The following is a 20,534-nucleotide window of genomic DNA, read 5'->3' on the forward strand; positions in this document are numbered from 1 at the left end:
TATGCCATGTACCATTCATCTAGATTTAGCAATGGTTAAAATTTTGCCACGTTTGCTTTATTTCTTTCTCTCCCTTTACCTGCCCAAACACATACACACGTGTGCATATGAATGATTTGAAGCAGATAATATGTTTTATTTCCTGAGTATAAGGACATGTTCCAGCAAAACCACAATACATTTATCATATAATATTAGGATGTTATTTCATACATGGCTAATATTCATTGTTTCTCAGTTGTCAAGTAATATTCCTTATAGTTTTTTTTCCTGCAATGAAGGATCCAGTGAAGATTATATGTTGCATTTATTTGTTGTATCTCTAGTCTTGTTTTCTATTTTTTGTTAATTTCTATATATAAAGTTTTAGAGAGTCTGATTATACTGTTTTTCTGCTGACTCTTACTCAGGGTGTTTTGAGAGTGTATCTGTTTTAATGTGAGGTTATAGTTCTTGGAAATTCATAAGCAGGAAGTCTTTAATGCTGGGATTGAAGGTGGGTTCCTTCAGAGGTGAGTCTCTTCTGATGGATGCCTAGAGAAACTATGATTATTTCAAAGTACATCTTTAGCTTTAGTTTTTACAAGCCACCCAGGTAGTATTAATAGTAATTTGGATTTCATGAAGACTCTTGTGGCTAGAGGTTCCCCTTATTTTCCCCAATTATTCGGATAAATTTCTGTGATTTTCCTAGTGTGGAATAAAGGAGCAAAATTTGTTAATGGTTCACCTATAATTTGTGGGTATAATTCTTTGGCGTTCCCAGCTCTGTATTGTAGAATAGCCTTTTAGACTTCCTGCTTTTGGTAATCCTGAGTTCAGTTCTCTAACACTCCTGCGTGGTCTTGAAATCTAGCATTTTAGTTTGGGGTCTGGCAAATGCCTTCAAGAAGAAAGCTGGTCTTTTTTCTTCTGCTTGACTCTCTTGATTCTTGTTTCCACTTAGCTTTTGACCTCTAAGTATTTCTTAATTAACCTTTTGTTCATAGATTATTTAAAAAAAAACATTTTATGTAACATTTTCAACTGTTCCTGTTCAGATGATCAATTGGGATACTTACCTGCCATTCTTCTATAAATGGAACATCTACCATAGCCCCCTCATATTTGTGCTAGGATACATTTGCTGCAGAATACATCCCAAAGTTACTGAATTGGTTACAGCTTTGAATGGAGTTACTAGGTATAGAATAGTTAACATCTATAGAATGCTTGCCAAAAATAATCTTAACTTTTACTTAACTGCCATTAAACAACTATTTTCCAGTGGAAGATATTCAGATCTTAAAGCCTGGTTCTGTAGTATAATATAAAACACATGAAGATATTGGAGGTTTCTTTTCATGGTAGAAGAGAACATCATATTTACTGTGCAAAATTTGGAAAATTATGAGAATCTTGTTAGCTGGAAAGTCATATCTTTGAAAAATTGATTCTGTGATTTTGTTTCTTAATTTTACTAATTCAATTGCCCTTTTTCTGTTTCTAAAAGTTTTACTGCACTGTTCTCATCTGAGCTTGCATTTTAAGTTGCCTCAGTTAAATAAAAATAAACTCCTGATTTTTGAATTGGGTTTTCAATGTTTAAAAAATGTTTCTGTTGTATAACATATATAATTCACTTTATGCAGTGCTTCTGTAAAGCTATGTTTTTGTGAACATACTAATATTAGGCTCTTAGTGTCTTTAACTACAATCTTGAGAATCTACCTATCTCAGTGTTTCAGACCAAATTATGATGATAGAAAATATAGTCTGAATAAGTAAGTTTTACTTGCCGAAACTATTTTACCTAGAGGTGATAGGAAGGGTCATTTGCACATGAGTGCTAACCTAATAAATGATTTTTAAATGAATGACTTTTAAGTGCAGAAAGCAAATTGCCATTTAGTCATATTATGGTGCCTCTTGTCAGTAGGCATCAAAAGTTTCTAAATTTTCCCAGTCTTCTAATTCGCTTCTCTCATGTGTCTGCAGTTTATCATATCACGTGTACTCGTATTATCTTATTTTCTCCTCCCCCTCTCCTTCCCCTCCCCTTCTCCCCCTCCCTTCCTCCCCCTCCCCTCCTCTCCTTTTCGCCCCCCCATTTCCTCCCCCTCCCTTACTCCCCCTTCCCCTTTCCTTCCCCTATCCCCTCCCCCTCCCCCTCCCCATCCTCCTCCTCCTCCTCCTCTTCCTTCTTTTGAATAAAAAATGGAGATGAGGTCTCACTATGTTGCCCAAGCTGGTTTTGAACTCCTGTACTCAAATGATCCTCTGGCCTTGGCCTCCCAAAGTGCTGGGATTACAGATGTGAGCCACCGTTCCTGGACCCTATATTATTTTCATACAGAATTTTTTATGTCTCTCTGTATTGTGTTTGAATTTGCTCAATGTTATTTTTTCTTGTTTTGAAGTTTAGTTTCCAGTAGTCTTTAACAAGCATTTGATTGAATGAGTTAGGAAAATTTATCAATAAATTATAACACAAATTATAGAAAAATAGTCCGAGATATATTTATTGAGCAGGGTTGTTTGCCTTGCATGTGGCTATATGCTTGTGGTACATGAGAAGGAGCTCAGTCTAATGAAGTTCCCTCATCTCCTCCATTGTTTACACACAGATATGTGTACACACACCTACTCCTCTCATTTTTAAACTTGATTTCAGCACGAAAGCAGCATTAAGTAACATTTGAGGTCTCCTTAGTCTGAAAACATTGTTTTCAGTTTTATTGTGGTGAATTTTTCTAGGGCTGCACTAATGTGATATAATAACCACTATTAATTTTACCTCACCTCTTACAATGTACCATTTAAAGACTTATAAATTTATTTTCAAAATCAAATATTCAGATATGTTTAAGATATCTTCACACTTATAGTCAAGTAAAATCGATTTATTAGATTTTCAACCAATTCATATTTATATTGAAAAAAGAAAAATCCTTGTGTTTCTGACTATTTGTAGCTTCTTTCATCCGAAGAAAACTACTACAGCACTTCTTACAGCCAGTCAGATAGTCAGTGTGGTTCTCCTCCAAGGGGTTGGTCAGAAGAGTTGGATGAACGTGGGCATACCTTATATACCAGTGACTATACTAATGAAAAGGTACATTCTTTTTTTCTCATCTAGTGTTTTTTGGCAGAATTCTCTCATAAAATAGTTGTGTACTGCAGTTTTAGTATTTAAAAAAAAAACTCATGGAAATGTTCTTCATTGTAACTTTATAATCATGCCAATTCACAATATGAAAACTCAGTGTAACTACTGATTGTTTTAAACTGCTAAGGATGATAGTAATTTTTATGCTCTTGATACTCATGGAAGACTTTTAAGAGTACACCTGTTGAATATCATTTGTTTAGATTTCTTCAACAGGCATATTTCTTTATATTTTTCTGAGGGAATAGTTTTTTGGAATGGTTTTCTGTCTGTGCCATTATCATACATCGCCTCACTGCCTATTCTCCTTTTTCTATTACAATCAAATTTATGTAAAACAAAAACCATCAATCTAGTATTTTATGATTTGTTTGGAAATGAATATTGACATTTTGTGTGTGTATTGCATCTGGTATCATTTGAGAAAGCAACTGGTGGGTTGTACATGTTCAGAGAAGATATGCTTGGGAATAAATGGGGCTAGGCTTTTATCCCTCTTTCCTGCCTCAATTATTTGACATTAGAACGTACGGAAGCAGTTTTTTCATTTATTTCATACTCAAGATCGTGTGTTTGTATTAGCAATATGTAGTCTTTTTTTCCCTCATATTCCCTGTGTTTTATTGCATGATGTTCTGTTGTTGCTGTTATTTAAATTTTATTGTGTTTGGCCATAGGAAGTTAATTCCTAAAGGTCTGCATGAAATGAGGCTTTAAATAGTTTAGTTGTACATTTAATTGAAAAACATTTCTCTTTTGTCAATTTCTCAAACCTGTTTTGAGAATGTGAGTGTACCTGTGTTCCAGTGAATATGTACAACTATCTTTATGTTATATGTTGCTTGTTAAGTGGTGGTTGAGCAGCTAGCCAGACATTGGAGGATAGAGAGAGCAAATAAAGCCATATTTAATAATGAGTATATTTATTCTTACCAAACTTAAAATGCAAGGCTTTCAGTAGAATTAGTTAGAAATTTTTGTTGCAGGCTGGGCGCGGTGGCTCATGCCTATAATCCCAGCACTTTGGGAGGCCGAGGCAGGCAGATCACCTGAGGTCAGGATTTCGATACCAGCCTGACCAACATGGAGAAACCCCATCTCTACTAAAAACACAAAATTAGCCAGGCGTGGTGGCACATGCCTGTAATCCCAACTTCTCGGGAGGCTGGTGCGGGAGAATTGCTTGAACTGCTTGAACCTGGGAGGTGGAGGTTGTGGTGAGCCAAGATGGCGCCATTGCACTCCAGCCTGGGCTCTCAAAAAAAAAAAAAAAAAGAATTTTTTGTTGCAATGTTCTTGATCAAGTAGAATAAAATTCATAAGAATTAAATCTAGTATCTCTGATAGTAGTAGCTTAAACTCACTTTTATTTAAATTTAATAAAAAACACCTGTTCTGTTTTTATAGTGGCTCAAGCATGTTGATGATCAAGGTAGACAATATTACTACAGTGCAGACGGATCTCGGTCAGAATGGGAATTGCCAAAGGTAATAAACCTTGACACTGAATTTCTATTTAAAAATAGTAGATGAAGTAATATCTGGAGATGGTTTCAGCAGATTTATTTTAAGATCTTTATTCTACTTTTACAAAGTAGAATAATTTTTTCAGAATTCACTGTGAATACTGTGAGTAGTGTAAGTTTTCTAAGATGTACAGGTATCGTCACTATGTGATACTGATTGTTGCTATTCAGAATATCTTTTGGGTTAACTTGAAATTGGCCTTTCCTTATTCTTGGAAATAAGAATTCTCTTCAATACCAATAATGCCATCTTATATCTAGTTGTGTTGAGTATATTGATTTTTCTACATAAAGTTGGTGTTATATTTAATCATTTTTTGAGAGAAAGAAAAGTAACTCAGTATTCAAGTTTATCCTCTTATGTAAATGGTGTGTATGATTGAGCCACTCATTGGCTGAGATATAGGCAACATGTGATAAGATGTCCTAGGATTTAGCTGTACATCTCGTTTCCAGACAAGTGTACCAGGGCTGAGTTTATCTAAGGTGGTAGGTTTCAAAGTGGCCGTATGCACATCGCTATTGGTGCTTGAGATAATTTTAAGTGATATGTGAGCAAACATTTGAATTTTAATTGGTGCATTATTTTAATGTTCTAGAAAACAGCTGTAATTAGCAGACAAATATGTGGTGTCAGTTGTTACATATACTTTAGTTTTTCAAATTTGTCTTTTCCCCAAAGTAAGTCAATTTAAAGAAGAACATTAATAGTATAAATGAAACATGGATATAGAAAAAATCACTAGATGTTACTACATTGACTACAAGTTGGGAAACGCTAATCTAGTAAACTAATGTTAATAGTGCTTTCTTCTTTATGTGAATGCTATCTGGCCTTTAATTATCTTATGAAATTCTAAGGCTTGATATGGGTAGGATGAAAATGAAATACATATCCTGTAATTGATTTTTAAGAATACCTTTTTGAGTCTGAGTTGACCAAGTAGCAGAAGAGAGCTCCACTGTAACTGACAGCTTTTACAATTTTGTAATCTCATGGAACAATGTGTAGGTGGCCATAATGGAAAAGTTCATGGGTGTGGGGGATGAGGAGATAGATAAAGGAAATACTGGTACCTTTGATTAATTTGTTGATGAAGCATAGCCTCAGAATTTTCTTGTAGTTTAAAAAACTTGTCACATCTTCAGATAAGCATTTTTTGATCCTTTATCTCACGTTTTACGTACATAGGTACTTACTTTGTTTGCTCAGCTCAACGGGAAAAACTATTCCATATTTTAAACTACTTTATTGTTTAAATTAATTACACTTTCTAAATTAGGAGTCATATTAAAATTTACATTTATACAATAGGATTGTTTTAAAAAATACTATTTTTCAGCTTAACATATTAGTGTTAGTGAAGATAATTTTTATATTTTAATTATAAGAGCTCCTGTATAAAAAGAGTTAAGAAGATACTACTATTATCACATTGTGTTTTTACTTCATCAATCATAAAATACCATGAATGAAAAAGATCCAAATAAAAAGTCTATCGAAAAGTGCCACAAATCACATATTTCAGGGTTGAATGTTTTATCTCATTACTCTTTAAAATTATGAAACACAATTCAATAAAACATTTGTGGATATTTTTCATTATTATTAATTTATACTTTTAGACTGTGATTCTGAAGATAAAACCTTATTTATCCTTGAAACTTTGAAGTTGTGCCAAGCACTCAGAACTCTGAAGAACCATAGCTTAGCAGTTGTGATACTCTAGCAACAGTTTTTTAAAGTTAAGTTTTATAAAAGTTAAATAACCCACCATTTTATTTTCCAAATATTTCATTGTCTTCCAATAAAACTTTTAAGTGGGAAAATGATTCCTCAAGCTTAGTACGACTGTTACCAACTTTTAGGGGAAAGGAGATAAACATAATAAGATAAGCAATTTATTTTATTAATGTGCTGGGAAGAAGTAATAGAATACCTCAGATACTACTCTTCAAAATTGGTACCATTTATAAAAAAAAAATTTAGTGATTAATTTAGAAAGAAGAATTTTATGGATCATGATGGCCAAAATATGTAATAACTTATATGTTGGGGAAAGAGTATTGTTTTGAGGGATGTAATTACTCAGTATTGAAAACTATATATAACAGGGATTGGTTCTGTTAGGCTGTTCTAATAAGGGTTATGCTTATAAAATACGAGCTCTGATTTCCACTTGAAGGAACCAGAAGAAAAATCTGCTCAAAGTTTAGTTCACTGAAAACGATTTAGGTTATAGAAGACTAATATTTTATTAATATAATAATTAAATAAACATATTAAATTTTTTGTTCCGCTTGACAGATTTGAATTGTAGCTCTTAACAGTACCTCAAATACCAGTTGAGTTTTTGGAGGAATCATCTGCTGTATGTTTCTTCATAGTGGTTTCTGATTCCCTGGAGTAATGACATCAGTCACAAGGCTGCTTTTGAGTGATTTGTCCCAGGTCAGGGTCCTTTGAAGGGAGAGAGTCCCAGGGCGGCCTAATATCAGGAACAATTTGGAGCCTTAACTGGTAGCTAAATATTCCTGTTGGGTTTCTTTATAACTCAATTCTATAATTTCCTTGGTCAGAAGAACTATAGGCTGCATTAGGAAACCTATTTACTTTCAGAGATGCCTTTAATGAAAAAAAGAGGAGAGGCAAGAGACTGAATAATATCAAGACCTCAAAGGGTATTTTACAGCAGTGGAAATGGGTACTGATTGTGACCAGCATTGAATCCTCAGTTTTGGGATACTATTTCATTTTCTGCTGCCGTTTGCTGCTTAGCATAAAGTGTCAGAAGGTCTTCACAGTTTCTTTAACTCTCAATTAAATTAGATATGGAGAAGAAGTTTGAATTAAATACAGTGGAAATGAGGAAATAAGGAAAAATGCTGTAGAGTCACTATTTCATAGATTGTTACTGCATGATAAAGACAACTTCAGGTTACATTCTGCACTGTAAGCAACTTAATACTTACTAGTAAGTCTCAGATATATCTGTCAAGCTTGTAACCCCCATGCAGATATTAAAATTTAGTTTAATTACTATTTTCTGAACACATCTTTGGTGTTCAGCATTATGTAGTATGTTGTGATAAATGCAAATACATAGGATATGGTCTTTACCCTAAAAATTTTTGTTGTAAGTTTGGAAAGAAGAAACATGTTCATATGACAGCTGAGTAAAAAAGAATGTATACATAAATACAAACACTCTGGGTTAGGTGTAGGGGAAGGGAACCACAAAACTATTAGACAGGAAGGAGGATTGAGAGAAAGAAATAAAGGAGAGTAAATGAAGAGAGAGAAAACAAAACATTCCCCACTCAAAATGGAGTCTGCTGTTCAATATTTCAAATAAAATGTGTGAAGAAATCCAATGCTATTATCATAGACATAAGAAGAATCAGAACATGGTATTCACTCCAGATGAAAGTAATGTCTTTTTTTTTTTTTTTTTTAAAGACGGAGTCTTGCTCTGTCACCCAGGCTGGAGTACAGTGGCGCGATCTCAGCTCACTGCAACCTCTGCCTCCCAGGTTCAAGCGATTCTCCTGCCTCAGCTTCCAGAGTAACTGGGACTACAAGTGTGCACCACCACACCTGGCTAATTTTTGTATTTTTAGTAGAGATGGGGTTTCACCATGTTGGTCAGACTAGTCTCGAACTCCTGACCTTGTGATCTGCCCACCTCGGCCTCCCAGAGTGCTGGGATTAAAGGTGTGAGCCACTGCGCCCAGCCGAAAGTAATGTTCTTAATAATTTAATAAAGGCTTAAAATTATGCTGTGGATGATCAGAATTAAATGAAGGCTTTCATTTAAAAAGAACAAGAAATTAGGAAAAATAAAAACATACATGAATAGGTAAATACGATGAATAAATTAGAAATCTTCAAGATGAAAAACATAGTTATTCAAATAAAAAATGCAGTCAGTAGCATAAACTTTAGACAGGGACAGAAAGCTAACAAGTATGAAAGCATAGTTAAGAAAAATGGAGGATGAGTCGAAAGTTTTCTATATTCATATATTAGGAATTCCAAAAGAAGAGAATGGAGGAATGGTTTTGAAACAATATTTGAAAATATACTTTCTAGGAATTTCCTAAAATTGAAGGAAGACATGAGTCTTTAGAAAATATGCTTTGAATACTGTCAAGGATAAATAAAAATAAATCAACATGTCAACAAATTTTGCTGGGTCTGCAGAACCCAGGAGACAATCTTAAAAGCCGTCCCAGGGGGAAAGGACAGATCACCTACTGCAGTAGATGGCACCACTGGATCCATTCTTACTCTAGTATTAGGTTCTTTGTTGTGTACCTTTGTGGTGGCCTCCCAAATTGTCCTGTCATTAACTGAGTTCAGCTGTGTGACTTGCTTTCACTGGGATGTGAACAAATATGACACAAGGAGAGTATTGAAATGGGCTTGTAGTCAGGGCTTGCTCTTGCGCCTCTGCCATTGCCACGAGAAGAATGTGCCCACGCTAGCCTCCCAGTCTCAGGAGGGGGATGAGAGACAGACTTGTGCAGATGAGCCCTTCTAGATCAGACAGTTTTTAGCCAACCCAGAAATCTGTGGTAATACATGATCAACATTTTAAGCCAAGTAAAACATACTGTCTCTGTTTATTATACCTACTCTGTTCCAAGTGAACACCACAAAAGCCTATCCTTCTGCATGATGTGCTGTGCAGAACATGTTATGAAGCCCAGTCAGCCATCCCTAACCAGCACTATTGAAAGAGCACTCTCCCCCCTCCCTGCCTGGGCACTGTGGAGACTGTGGGGTGGAGCCCTGTTGACTAGACCCACAGTGCATGCAAGGAACCCTGTGATTCATCCTCCCTATGCACTAAATAGACAACAGCAACAAGGCAGCACCCCACCCTATCCCAAGCAGAGTGTGGGAAGAGGATTATGGAGAGGAAGGGACCAGAGAAAGGGATTTCTAAACTGTGTATAAGTTCCTAGACACTAGTCGCAGTGGCGTACGCATGAAAACAACCAGAATTAACATAGCAAAAGCTTTGAGAACTGAAACATGGTGTGGAGTACTGCCCAGGTTTCAGACTGGCCTCTGCGTAGCACACAAACAGGGCAGATCAGAACAGCAATGAAAAGATTTTTAAAATGAAATTGACATTTGAACTACGGGCCATAAAAGCAGGCCGGAGTTCACAATCTGCTAAAATATGTTTAAATAGAAACCAAAGTCTTATAGTACTCAAAACATCCAAATACAACCTAGAATTACTTGTCATAGTAAGAACCAGGAAAATCTAAACTTGGATGAGAAAAGACAATCAGTAGGTTGGTGACACACCAAGATGACAGGGATGAATGAATTATCCCATAGGATTTTAAGTCAGCTGTCATAAAAGTGCTACAGCAAGCGATTATAAACACACTTGAGATAAGTGAAGAGGTTGGAAGTCTCAGCAAAGAAATAGAAGATATACAGAAAAACCAAAGGGAAATCCTAGAGCCAAAAATCAAGTACTGGATGGCTCAATAATGGAATGGAGGTAAAAGAGAAGAGAATCCATGATCTCGAAGATAGGTTATAGAAATTATTTAATCTGAACAATGGAGAGACAATAGATTTCCAAAAAAAAAGAACAGTGCCCTCAGAGACCTGTGGGAAAATACAAAAGAGCTAACCTTCCTTTCATTGAAGTTCCAGAAGGAGAAAGGAAAGAGTGTGAGGCAGAAAGATACTTTGAAGAAGTAGTGTTTGAAAATGCCCCCAATTTGGCAAAAGACAAACCAACAGATTCAAGAAGCTGAATAAACACCAGATAAGATAAACTCAAAGAAATCCATATCCAGGCTCATTGTAATCAAAATTTCTGAAAACTAAAGACCCTCCCTCCCCCTCAAAGTCTTGAAAGCCCTTCAGTGAAACAACACATTACCTTTAGGATAATAATTTGAATGAAGTGAGTGCCTTATCAGAAGCCATGGAAGCCAGAAAGAAGTGGCATAACATTTTTCAAATGCTAGAAGAAAAGAACCGTGAACCCTTCTGCACTCAGCAAAAATATCCTTCAGGAATGGAAGTAATATAAGCACATTTTCAGAATAAAACTAAACTAAGAGATTTATCTCCAGCAGTCTTGCTTTCAAAGAGTTGCTGTAGGAAGTCTTTCAAACAGAAGGGAAGTGATTAGAAAACTTGGAATATCAGGAATGAATAAAGAACAACAGAAAGGGTGAATATCTGAGGAGACTTTTGTCCTGGGTGTTTAAAATTGTCTTTGACATTTGAAACAAAAATTATAACATTTCTGAAGTAGTCCTGATATACAGTAGTGATATTTAAGACAACTGTTTCATAAAGAGTGAGTGAGTAAAGGGATGTAATTTTTGGTAGGGTTTCTGTATTCCACTTGAAGTAGTAAAATGTTGATACTAGTAGACTGATAAATTACATATATTGTAATCCCTAGAGCAAGCACTAAAAAAGTGTAACGAGAGGCTCAAGAAACTGTAGCTATATTAAAATATAATAGTAAAAATTGGTCAAGTAGTCCACAGGAAGGTAGGAAAGGAGAAACAGACAATTAATGATAAAATGCCAGACTTAAATCCTAACATTATAAATAATCACATTAAATGTAAATGCTCAAACACACCTGTTAAAAGATTTGCAAAATGGATATAAAACCACTGTGATCCAAGAATATGCTTCTATAAGGAAATCACTATTCTTTCTTTCTTTATTTTTTTGAGACAGACTATCATTCTGTCACCCAAGCTGGAGTGCAGTGGCAAAATCTCGGTTCGCTGCAGCTTCCGCCTCCCAAATTCAAGCTATTCTTGTGCCTCTGCCTCTTGAGTAGCTAGGCCTATAGGCATGCGCCACCAAACGTGGCTAATTTTTGTATTTTTAGTAGAGACAGGCTTTTACCATGTTGGCCAGGCTGGTCTCAAATTCCTGACCTCAGGTGATCCACCCATCTGAGCCTCCCAAAGTGTTGGGATTACAGGCATGAGCCACAGAGCCCAGATGAAAATCACTTTCTTAACAATGACACATTTGCTAAAGGTTGTCTATTAAATAATCTGCAGTAAATCTCATACTTCATGGTGAGATTACAGAAGCTTTCCCATTAGAGTTAGGGACTAGACTAGAACATTTCTATCAACGCTTCTATTCAGCAATTAAGAAAAGGAAAGAAATAATGGAATTAAAAAGGAAGAGATGCAATTGGTTTTTTAAAAATTATTATTATTATTAGAAAATCCCAAGAGAACCTATAAACTTAAAACTGATGAGAGTTCAGCAAAGTTGCTAGATACGAGATTAACATGAAACTACCCATTTGTCTAGTAAAAAGTGAGTTTGAAAATGTGATTGCAGTGAAGATACTATTTACATTAGCAGCAGTAGCAACAAGAGTTGTAACTAAGAACAGGTTTATTAAAGGTCTGTAAGATTTTAATAAAGAAAATTTCAGAGCAGAATAAAGGAAGACCCAAATAAATGGTGTAGCATACCGTGATGATCTTGGATTGGGAGGCTGAATTTTATAACAATGTCCAAATTAATCTACAAGTCCAATGCATTTCCATTTAATATCCCTTCCCTCACTTTTTTTGGGAATGGAACCTAAAATTTATATTTGCAAACAGATATCCATAAAGAGTCAAAATATTCCTGAACAGGGAGTAGTTGGTGGGTAGGGGACAGGAGAGGTAGAGTTCCTGCTATGGTAATTAAGTTGGGATAGTAAGGGCACATGTAGAAAGCTCAGACGTGGCATTACAAATCAGTGGGGTTAGGGAGACTTTGGCTCTACAAAAAAAAAAAAAGCCAAGTGTGCTGGCATGCCAGTGCTTGTAGTCCCAGCTACTCAAATGGCTGGGGCAGGAACATCTCTTGAGCCCAGGAGTTCAAGGTTGCAGTGAGCTCTGATCATGCCACTGTGCTCCAGCCTGGGTGACAGAGAGGGACCCTGTCTCAACAAACAAACAAACAAACATTGGTTTGTGTCATCTGAGATGCTGCAACAACAACTAAAAAGAAAACAAATCAATGGGGTAAGCATGGACTAAGTAAGAATGTTACTAAGATTATTGGTTTTCACATGATAAAAATGAAAATAAATGTAGATCTTGACCTCACTTCATGCTTAATGATTAATTTCAGTTAGATTAAAGATATAAATATAACAAGTAAAACTTTAAAGACTGTGGAAAGATATATCAAAGAATATCTTTGTCTGCAGAGTAGGAAAGATTTCTTGAACAAGACTCAGAAGCCTATTATAAAAGGAAAGATTGACAGATATGACTACATTAAAATTAAACAAAACACCTTCTCTTTGTAGAAGATGTAATCAAAGGGAGAAGATGGGCTACAGACTAGGAAAAGACATCTTCAACTCACATAGCCTAGAAAGGTTTAGAATCCAGAATATGTAAAGAACTTACTAGTTCATTTTGAATTTAATTTTTGGTTTAGGTTTTTAAAATAATGCTTATTTTAGATTTTAGTAGAAGAGATAGAAGTAGAAAAATTAATTTGATTTTATTTTATAAATTATGGTAGTTAATATTTATTGATAATGTACTACTCTTTTAATACTTTCTTCTTTAATACTTTGATCTTTATAGCAACTCCATGAATGAGGTATTTCTGTTGTATCTATTTTACAGTTGACAAAACTTAGACTGAGGGAGATTAAATATTTTACCAAAGATAACACTACCTTGGTCTCTGTAACACCAGAGTCTGTGATCTTCTCAATTGTGCCACAGTTCTGGTTAAAGATGAGAAAACTGAGGCTAGAAAATTTATGGAAATGTCATGTAATGAACTTTGCCTAACAGTCTTTGTTACTTGGAGCCAAGATGTTTAGATTCCACTTTGTTTCTATTGTTTATGAAGTGTTTTTTGTGTTTTTTGCTTTGCTTTGTTTTAGTATAATGCTTCATCCCAGCAGCAAAGAGAAATAATTAAAAGTAGGAGCCTGGACAGGCGGCTGCAAGAACCAATAGTATTAACAAAGTGGAGACACAGCACCATTGTATTGGACACTAATGACAAGGTAGGACTGTTGAGATTTTTGGCAAGTTCTTTTTTTTTTTTTTTTTTTTTTTTTTTTATTTGCAAGGCTATAACTTTTTTAATGACAGATTTTCCTAAAAGAAACCACTATAACATCTGTCCAAGTACTCCAGAGAAAACAAAAAATACATAAAGATTAAAAGTCTATTACTTTAACAGCACATTGCCAAACACGGACAACTAGGATAAATACCAAGAAACCTTAAAAAAAACTTTAAAAGATGCAACGTTCAAGTCATTCAAACGCGTAGGTTCCACAAACAACAGGAAAACAAGTCCAAGAGCAGTTCTACTTGTGCATGATGGTAACTCAGACTGTACTTCATCAAAGTTCATTCAGGTGTTTCATAGACGTCTGAGCAGAGTTTGTTTTTTCTTCCTTGCTTGGAGATGTGTACACAGATTAGAGGAGAGGAAAGTCTTTCAGATGCTGATGTAAGCACAGCAGGCTTGGTTCCCCTTGATAAAGTATGAAGGCAGATTTAGTTGACTCAAGCTTTATCAGTTTCCCTAGTGAAAAGTCTTACGCATGCTGAAATAGACGAGTTACTGAATTTGTCATGCGAAGTATTTACATAAAGTGAGGTCAGTAACCCGACAGAATAAAAAGGGTAGTTGTTAAATTATTGTATAACCTTTTACAACTTTAATAACTTTGTGGGTAAATGACACTGACTTTCAAACTCCTCAAACATACATTAACAAGAAACTATTTACTGCGTGAAGAGGCACACATCATGTAAAACATACACTTCATGGGAGGGATTCCTGCATAGCAGGAAAGTCGCTACCACTACGTAACAAATGGCTATGCCAACAGTCAAAGCTGCCACGAAAGGGTACAACATTAGAATTCCCTTAAAATCTCAAGGAGTGTTTGCAATAGCACAGATGCCTTTTGGAGAGTAAGTACATGTTTTGTTCGGAAGGGTATTTTTCACTGGAAAATCTGAACATCATGTAAATAAATCAATGTTCTAACTGGGTAAGATTTAAGGCAATGCTACTCAGACCTGAGGGAAAAAAAATCCAAAAAAGTTTGTTTTTCTTCTGAATCGTGAACAGGTCAAAATCAACATCAGAAAGCATTCTTCCAAGCATTCAATGCACCTTTAGGTATTATCAGCATTACAAAATAGAATCTACTTTCATACTCCAAATATGAAATGAGAAATTGTTCTGTGCTCTTCCTTGAAAACTAAAAAAAAAATGCATGGCAGCTTAGGTAATTAATATTAAAAAGTACCATGAAAATGAAGACTACTACACCTGCTGCACACAAAGGAGCCACCTTGCTGCAATCAATGCTCCAGAATATTCGATTTCTCTTATGACTGACTGGTGCAGTGTGAAACGATCGTGGGTTCATAAATTAACTGTTGACATTAACTACAGACTAACAAATGATGATTAGACACAGTAAGTTCAAAAATTTTACATTTTGCTCCTGTTTGGCTGCTAAAGAGCAGCAATTTAAATCGATATAAAAACTTCTGACGACAAAAAGCTTGCTATACAGATAAAGTACATAATCAAAAATTAAGCAGCAATTAAATCTCTTAAACTTATCTGGTATAGAATATTTACACATTTGGGAAGAGAGATCTCTGAAACCACCATTCTCTTTACTCACCTCTTGCTCTCTGCCCATCCCAGCCCCTCCAAATCTAAATCAAGTGCCCTGAACTATATACACCTGTACTTTGGTTAAGCCGGCTAGATGCGACTCCATCTATGGTCTTGGTCTGGAAGAAAAGACATAACATCTCAGAAATCATTTGCAGCCTTCTTTTCTGAACAACAGTGTACTGTAGTCAATGAATCTGTGCTTTCACAGCAAGCAGGGGAAAAGGGTCCTCACACTTCACTCCCCAACCTGAATGGGGCAAGATCAAATGCCATCAGCTCGTTGCACCACAACAGGCCACCAGAGAAAAGGGAAAGAAAACGGTCAGGACAAAGGCAGCAGCTATCAACAAAAGTTTCCCAACAAAGGAACCTCTCCTCCCTAGGTTCCCAAGGAAATAACACTCCCTCCTCACTCTCCCTCCCCTAGCACACAAAAAAATTAATTCACAGCACGAGAACTTGGTACTCTGGTTAAGTGTCAGGTAAGTTTAAGAAAGAGAAAATCCGTCACTTTTTTTACTTTAACTGAGACGTAAACTAACAGAACACACAACATCACTGTAAAAGTAACTTCCTAAAACAGATCCAGTCTACAGAGTGCAACCAGGAAAACTTAAAGGAATATAGTTTGTTCACAATCTGCCATGTACAGGATATTTATATTCTTTCTACGCCATATAAATAGCATTTATATAGCTTAAACATTCAGAGACATGCACTGGGACTTTTAGGTAGTACAAATTTCTTCACAATCACATGTGCAAATTTTACAAATCACTAAGTGAGTATTAGTAAGCTTAGGCTGGACCGTGTCTCGTATTATCTAACAAATTTAGCGGGGGTTCAGAATCATCCATTGGAAGAACCAGGCGTGTTCCTCGAATGAGCAGTTCATGGTCCCCAAATGCAAGCTCCCGATCCAAGGCATCTTCAGAACTGTTTCCCATAAATCTCCTTGGGGCGCTGGATGTGGCTGATTCAGTGTTCACAGTAGAATCTCCATATGTCAAACTGATATCACCATCATTGAGAATAAGATCAGAATCATCATCTTTCAACTGTTCCTGGTTTTCGTAAGCCTGGGGGCTGGTGAGGCACCTGGCGATGGGTCCACAGCAGGCAGGGAGTGTTGTTGTCAGCGGAGGCCTGCTGTGAGTCAGCAGAGGCTTCAGATAGTTATGATCAAAGTTGTACCACATCCGGAAAAGCCAAGCACTCTCTGCTTTGGTAGTTCTCCTTTCATTTTCAGGAACACCCAAGTGTTCTTGGTCTGAATCAACACCAACCCTGATATGCAAGCATGACAGCATTGCAGTGGTGCCACCACCAAATACCCACACGGTAAAAAACACAATCAGAAGCATGGTGCTGAACATCATTTGCCGTGCATAAGTGGCAGTATCTCGAATGGCCAAGGCAAATGCCATTGCACCACGAAGGCCAGCAAACATCATCATATGTTGAAAATTTGATCCAATCTTACTTCTTCTACCCAAATTAAGTAAGAGGGACAAGGGGTAAATATTGGCAGCTCTTCCCAAGAAAATAGCAACAAATGCTCCTACTACAAATGTTGGGTTAAAGACATGGTTCTGGAAGGTGAACAGTGTCAGCCCCATGTAGGAGAAGATGAAATTCTCTGCCAAGAAATTGAGAAGCTCAAACAACTGTTTAGTTCTATGCTGAGACTCCGTGGACAAATTATTATATGTATAATGTGCTTGTGTGATGCCACAAAACAATACTGCAACCACACCTGTGAAGCCCCATGCTTCAGCCAAGAGGAAGGTACTCCAGGACATCAAGAAGAATAGGCCTGTCTCCAACAACTGGAACTCCCGTAATTTGGTGAACTTTGTCACTAAAGCTGTCACCACTCCAGTAGCAGCACCCATCGCAAAAGATCCACTGAAGATTCCAAGGAAGATCCCAATAGACTTGAACATCGCTGTGACATCAAAGGTGTGACTGTTGTCTCCAGCTGGCTGGTATGCCACTATTGAGGAGGACAGCACTATGGCAACAGCATCATTGAGGACACTTTCACCAAAAAGAAGTGCATAGAGTTCAACATCAACTTGAAGCTCGTGGAATATAGCAAGAACAGTCACTGGATCAGTTGCTGATACAATGGCACCAAACAGTAGGCAATCTGTAAAGTAAAAATCTCCTGCAAGTTGTCCCGTCACCTTCATCAGCGTTACACAGCCATACATTATTGACCCAATAACGAAACAAGAAATTGCTGTTCCAAGAAAAGCGTATGCTAGGATAGACCCAAGATTTCGAAAAAAATGTCTCCTTTTCAGGCTATAACCTGCATAAAATATGATAGGAGGAAGTAATATGTTGAAAAATACTTCTGGATCAAAAGTAACCTTTCTAAGCATTTCATTATCTTGAACATTATTGAGTTCATGTGAACTAATCTCTCCTTTCAGCGTATACTCATAAAATTTTCCACTAACATTTACCAGTAAGGTAGTTGGACTTGACTGCACTTCACAGCTCAGGGTCACATTATTTACATCACTCAGAACGTGAATGCCATACCGAAGCACAAGGCCCACCAAAAGACCATAAATCATAGCCAGGCCGGTTTCGTGCAGGAAGCGGGCCCGGTGGTGCTTGAAGAGCCAGATCGTGAGGATAGTCAGGGTGAGCAGCAGGATGAAGATGAGGAGGTTGGCGCTGTCCTGCCGGTGGCTCTCCTCGGCTTGCTTCTCGGACATGATCTCCTCGTCCATGGCTCTAGCCTCTCCGCCGCCGTCCGAAGCCCCTGCCCAGTCAAAGACGCCCACTGCGAGGAGCAACCAAAGGGGCCGCATGAGCCTGCGGGCTCGGGGACTGCTGCTGACGCCACGGCGGAGGGGTGCCCGCCGCCAGCCGCGCCGAGCCATGTCTCCCCCCGCCTCCCGCCCCTACCTCACCGGCCAAGTTCTTTGCATTATATTGTACCGTGAATTGTAACTATTCGTACTAATATTTTATGTATTTAGTAAATATTCTTTGCTAAAACATTTGATTTCTTTTGAACTAATTTAAGCTTTTGATCTGCATGTATGTTGAAATGTTACTACATTATTTTTTCTTTTACCAAATTGCATACTTTAGTGACTACATTTTTATGTATTTAGCATCAGTTTGTCATGAAGTAGGTTTTGGTTTTGAGGGTTTTGGTTTTTGCACAACAGACTGACTTATCTGTGGCTTACTGATGTGTGTACCTTGATACATTTGATCCTAGTAGGTGACAGATTTTTCTTGCTTATCTTATTTTAAAGTCACATTCTGTTATCCTTTGTCTTCAGTCTCTAGAAGGTTTCATAGGGAAGACATTTAATTAATTTTCCTCATCCCAGGTAGTATTGGAATTCTATTCCCTTTGTTTCTCTAAATGCTCTCTGCAGAAAGCACTTCTTTTATCAATCTGAGAAGTAATGTTCTCTGTTTCAAAAAAGGGTGAATTTTAATGCAAACATTAGAATGGATGTTTTAAACACTTTAGAGGTTACTTATTCACAGTGTGGCTTCATTTTGGGGATAAGTTGGGAAGTTAGTATAAATTTGCAGAATATTAGGTATATTGATTTGTTAGTATGAATTTGCAGAATATTAGGTATATTGATTTTGAAATGTAAAGGTTTTTTTAAATCATCAGGCTTCTTGTAGCATGATTAACAGTTTTTCTGTAATTTTTAGGTGTGTTCGTGAAAACAGAATTAACTATCCCTATGGCATATTTCATTATGTTTGGATACTTTCAGTCCTAAATTCCTTTATAAATAATCTCAATTGGTCGGTCAAAACAAGCATAATATTTTGGTACTACAAGTTACTATAAAATTGGTCTTTGTTGAATTTAAAGGTGCAGTGTTAGAAACAGCCTTCATACATGTGTATAAGATGGACTAATAGAAAACAATGAAAGTAACAGACCAGTTTCTAGTTTCTATTTTGTAAGGATCTTGTGTTGAATATAGAGACCACATTAAAGGAATGACATTCTGGAGTCTGTGCTATTGAAGATATGCTTGAAAAATATATTAGTGTTGAGATTAATCTAGGTAAGAAAAATACCTAGAGATTTCTAATAGGAAAAATTCACTCAACCAAGAACCAGATTACAATTCAGGATAAATAGGAATCTCCCAAATACCATATATACTGTTCTAAGGCAAACCATTGTTGAACCAACTCTACCGCCTCTTCATACAGGAACAAATAGGATGACTATTTTGATAATTTATGCTTAAAATTTCTTGCTCCTTTTTCTTTATTTTTGACATCATAAAATGTCAAACAATCTTACTCCTTTTTAATTTCTCAATTCATTTTTTAAAATTAATTTTCAATCTGTTGCTTTAAATAACTTGCATGCTTTCATCTCATTGTCCCAGAGTAGCAAGAATATGATTTTTTTGCGATTAGAGATTTACTTATTTTTGGTAGAAATGTCTTTTTTACCCCCCACCTTACCCTTTGCAAACAGATGCATAAGTCTCTTAAAATAAGGCAGTTTTTTAGGTTTTGAAAAAGGGACTGACTACCAGAACAAACTAGCTAATATGTGATAAGGGATGAAGTGTGTATAACCTGAATTGTAATCACAGCAACCTAATACAGATGCTCTGCAACTTAGGTTGAGGTTATATCCCAGTAAACCCACATAAGTTGAAAATACCATTAATTGAAAATACCACAAGGTGAAATGCATGTAATACACCTAACCCACTGTACATCATGGCTTAGCCTAGTCTACCTTAAATGTGCTCTGAACATTTACATTAACCTACAGTTGGGCAAAATCATTCAGTAACATGGTACACTGTAGAATATCAATTATTTACCTTTGTAATCTGTTTACCCTGGTAATCAGGTGGCTGACTGGAAGCTGGGGCTAGATGGCTCTGTGCAGCATCATGAGAGAGTGTCATATTGAATATTGTTAGCCCAGGAAAAGATCAAAATTTCAAGTATGTTTTCTAGTGAATGCCTATCACTTTCCCATCACCTTAAAGTTGAACAATCATAAGTCAAGGACCATCTATTATTGTATAGCAAATGTTGTTGTGATCACATAGGTCCTAATTCAGTTTACAGATAACCTTGGAAGGGTAGGTGTATGTATGTCTGTGTGTGTGTATGTGTGAATGCA

The 20,534-nt window shown here is 36.5% G+C and overlaps 2 protein-coding genes across 8 annotated transcripts in view; one reads left to right on the forward strand and one right to left on the reverse strand.

The window, feature by feature from the left end:
- Positions 1 to 20,534, forward strand: part of ARHGAP12 (Rho GTPase activating protein 12) — a 130,796-nt gene that overhangs the window by 73,799 nt on the left and 36,463 nt on the right. For 4 of the 7 annotated variants that reach the window (XM_032143973.2, XM_032143953.2, XM_032143979.2 and 1 more), the window contains exons 5-7: positions 2,954 to 3,094; positions 4,556 to 4,636; positions 13,602 to 13,727. In XM_032143973.2, coding sequence (XP_031999864.1) covers positions 2,954 to 3,094; positions 4,556 to 4,636; positions 13,602 to 13,727 — 348 coding nt within the window. The remainder of the gene's footprint in view (positions 1 to 2,953; positions 3,095 to 4,555; positions 4,637 to 13,601; positions 13,728 to 20,534) is intronic. The other 3 variants (XM_032143989.2, XM_032144012.2, XM_032144001.2) reach the window with 1 other exon arrangement.
- On the reverse strand, positions 15,257 to 18,280 carry LOC116810415 (sodium/hydrogen exchanger 6). The gene has a single exon (XM_032754883.2). The coding sequence runs from the start codon at positions 18,274 to 18,276 to the stop codon at positions 16,174 to 16,176; it is 2,103 nt and encodes a 700-aa protein (XP_032610774.1). The 5' UTR covers positions 18,277 to 18,280; the 3' UTR covers positions 15,257 to 16,173.

This window comes from Hylobates moloch, unplaced genomic scaffold (assembly GCF_009828535.3).
Source record: "Hylobates moloch isolate HMO894 unplaced genomic scaffold, HMol_V3 SCAFFOLD_3, whole genome shotgun sequence".
Lineage (NCBI taxonomy): Eukaryota > Metazoa > Chordata > Mammalia > Primates > Hylobatidae > Hylobates > Hylobates moloch.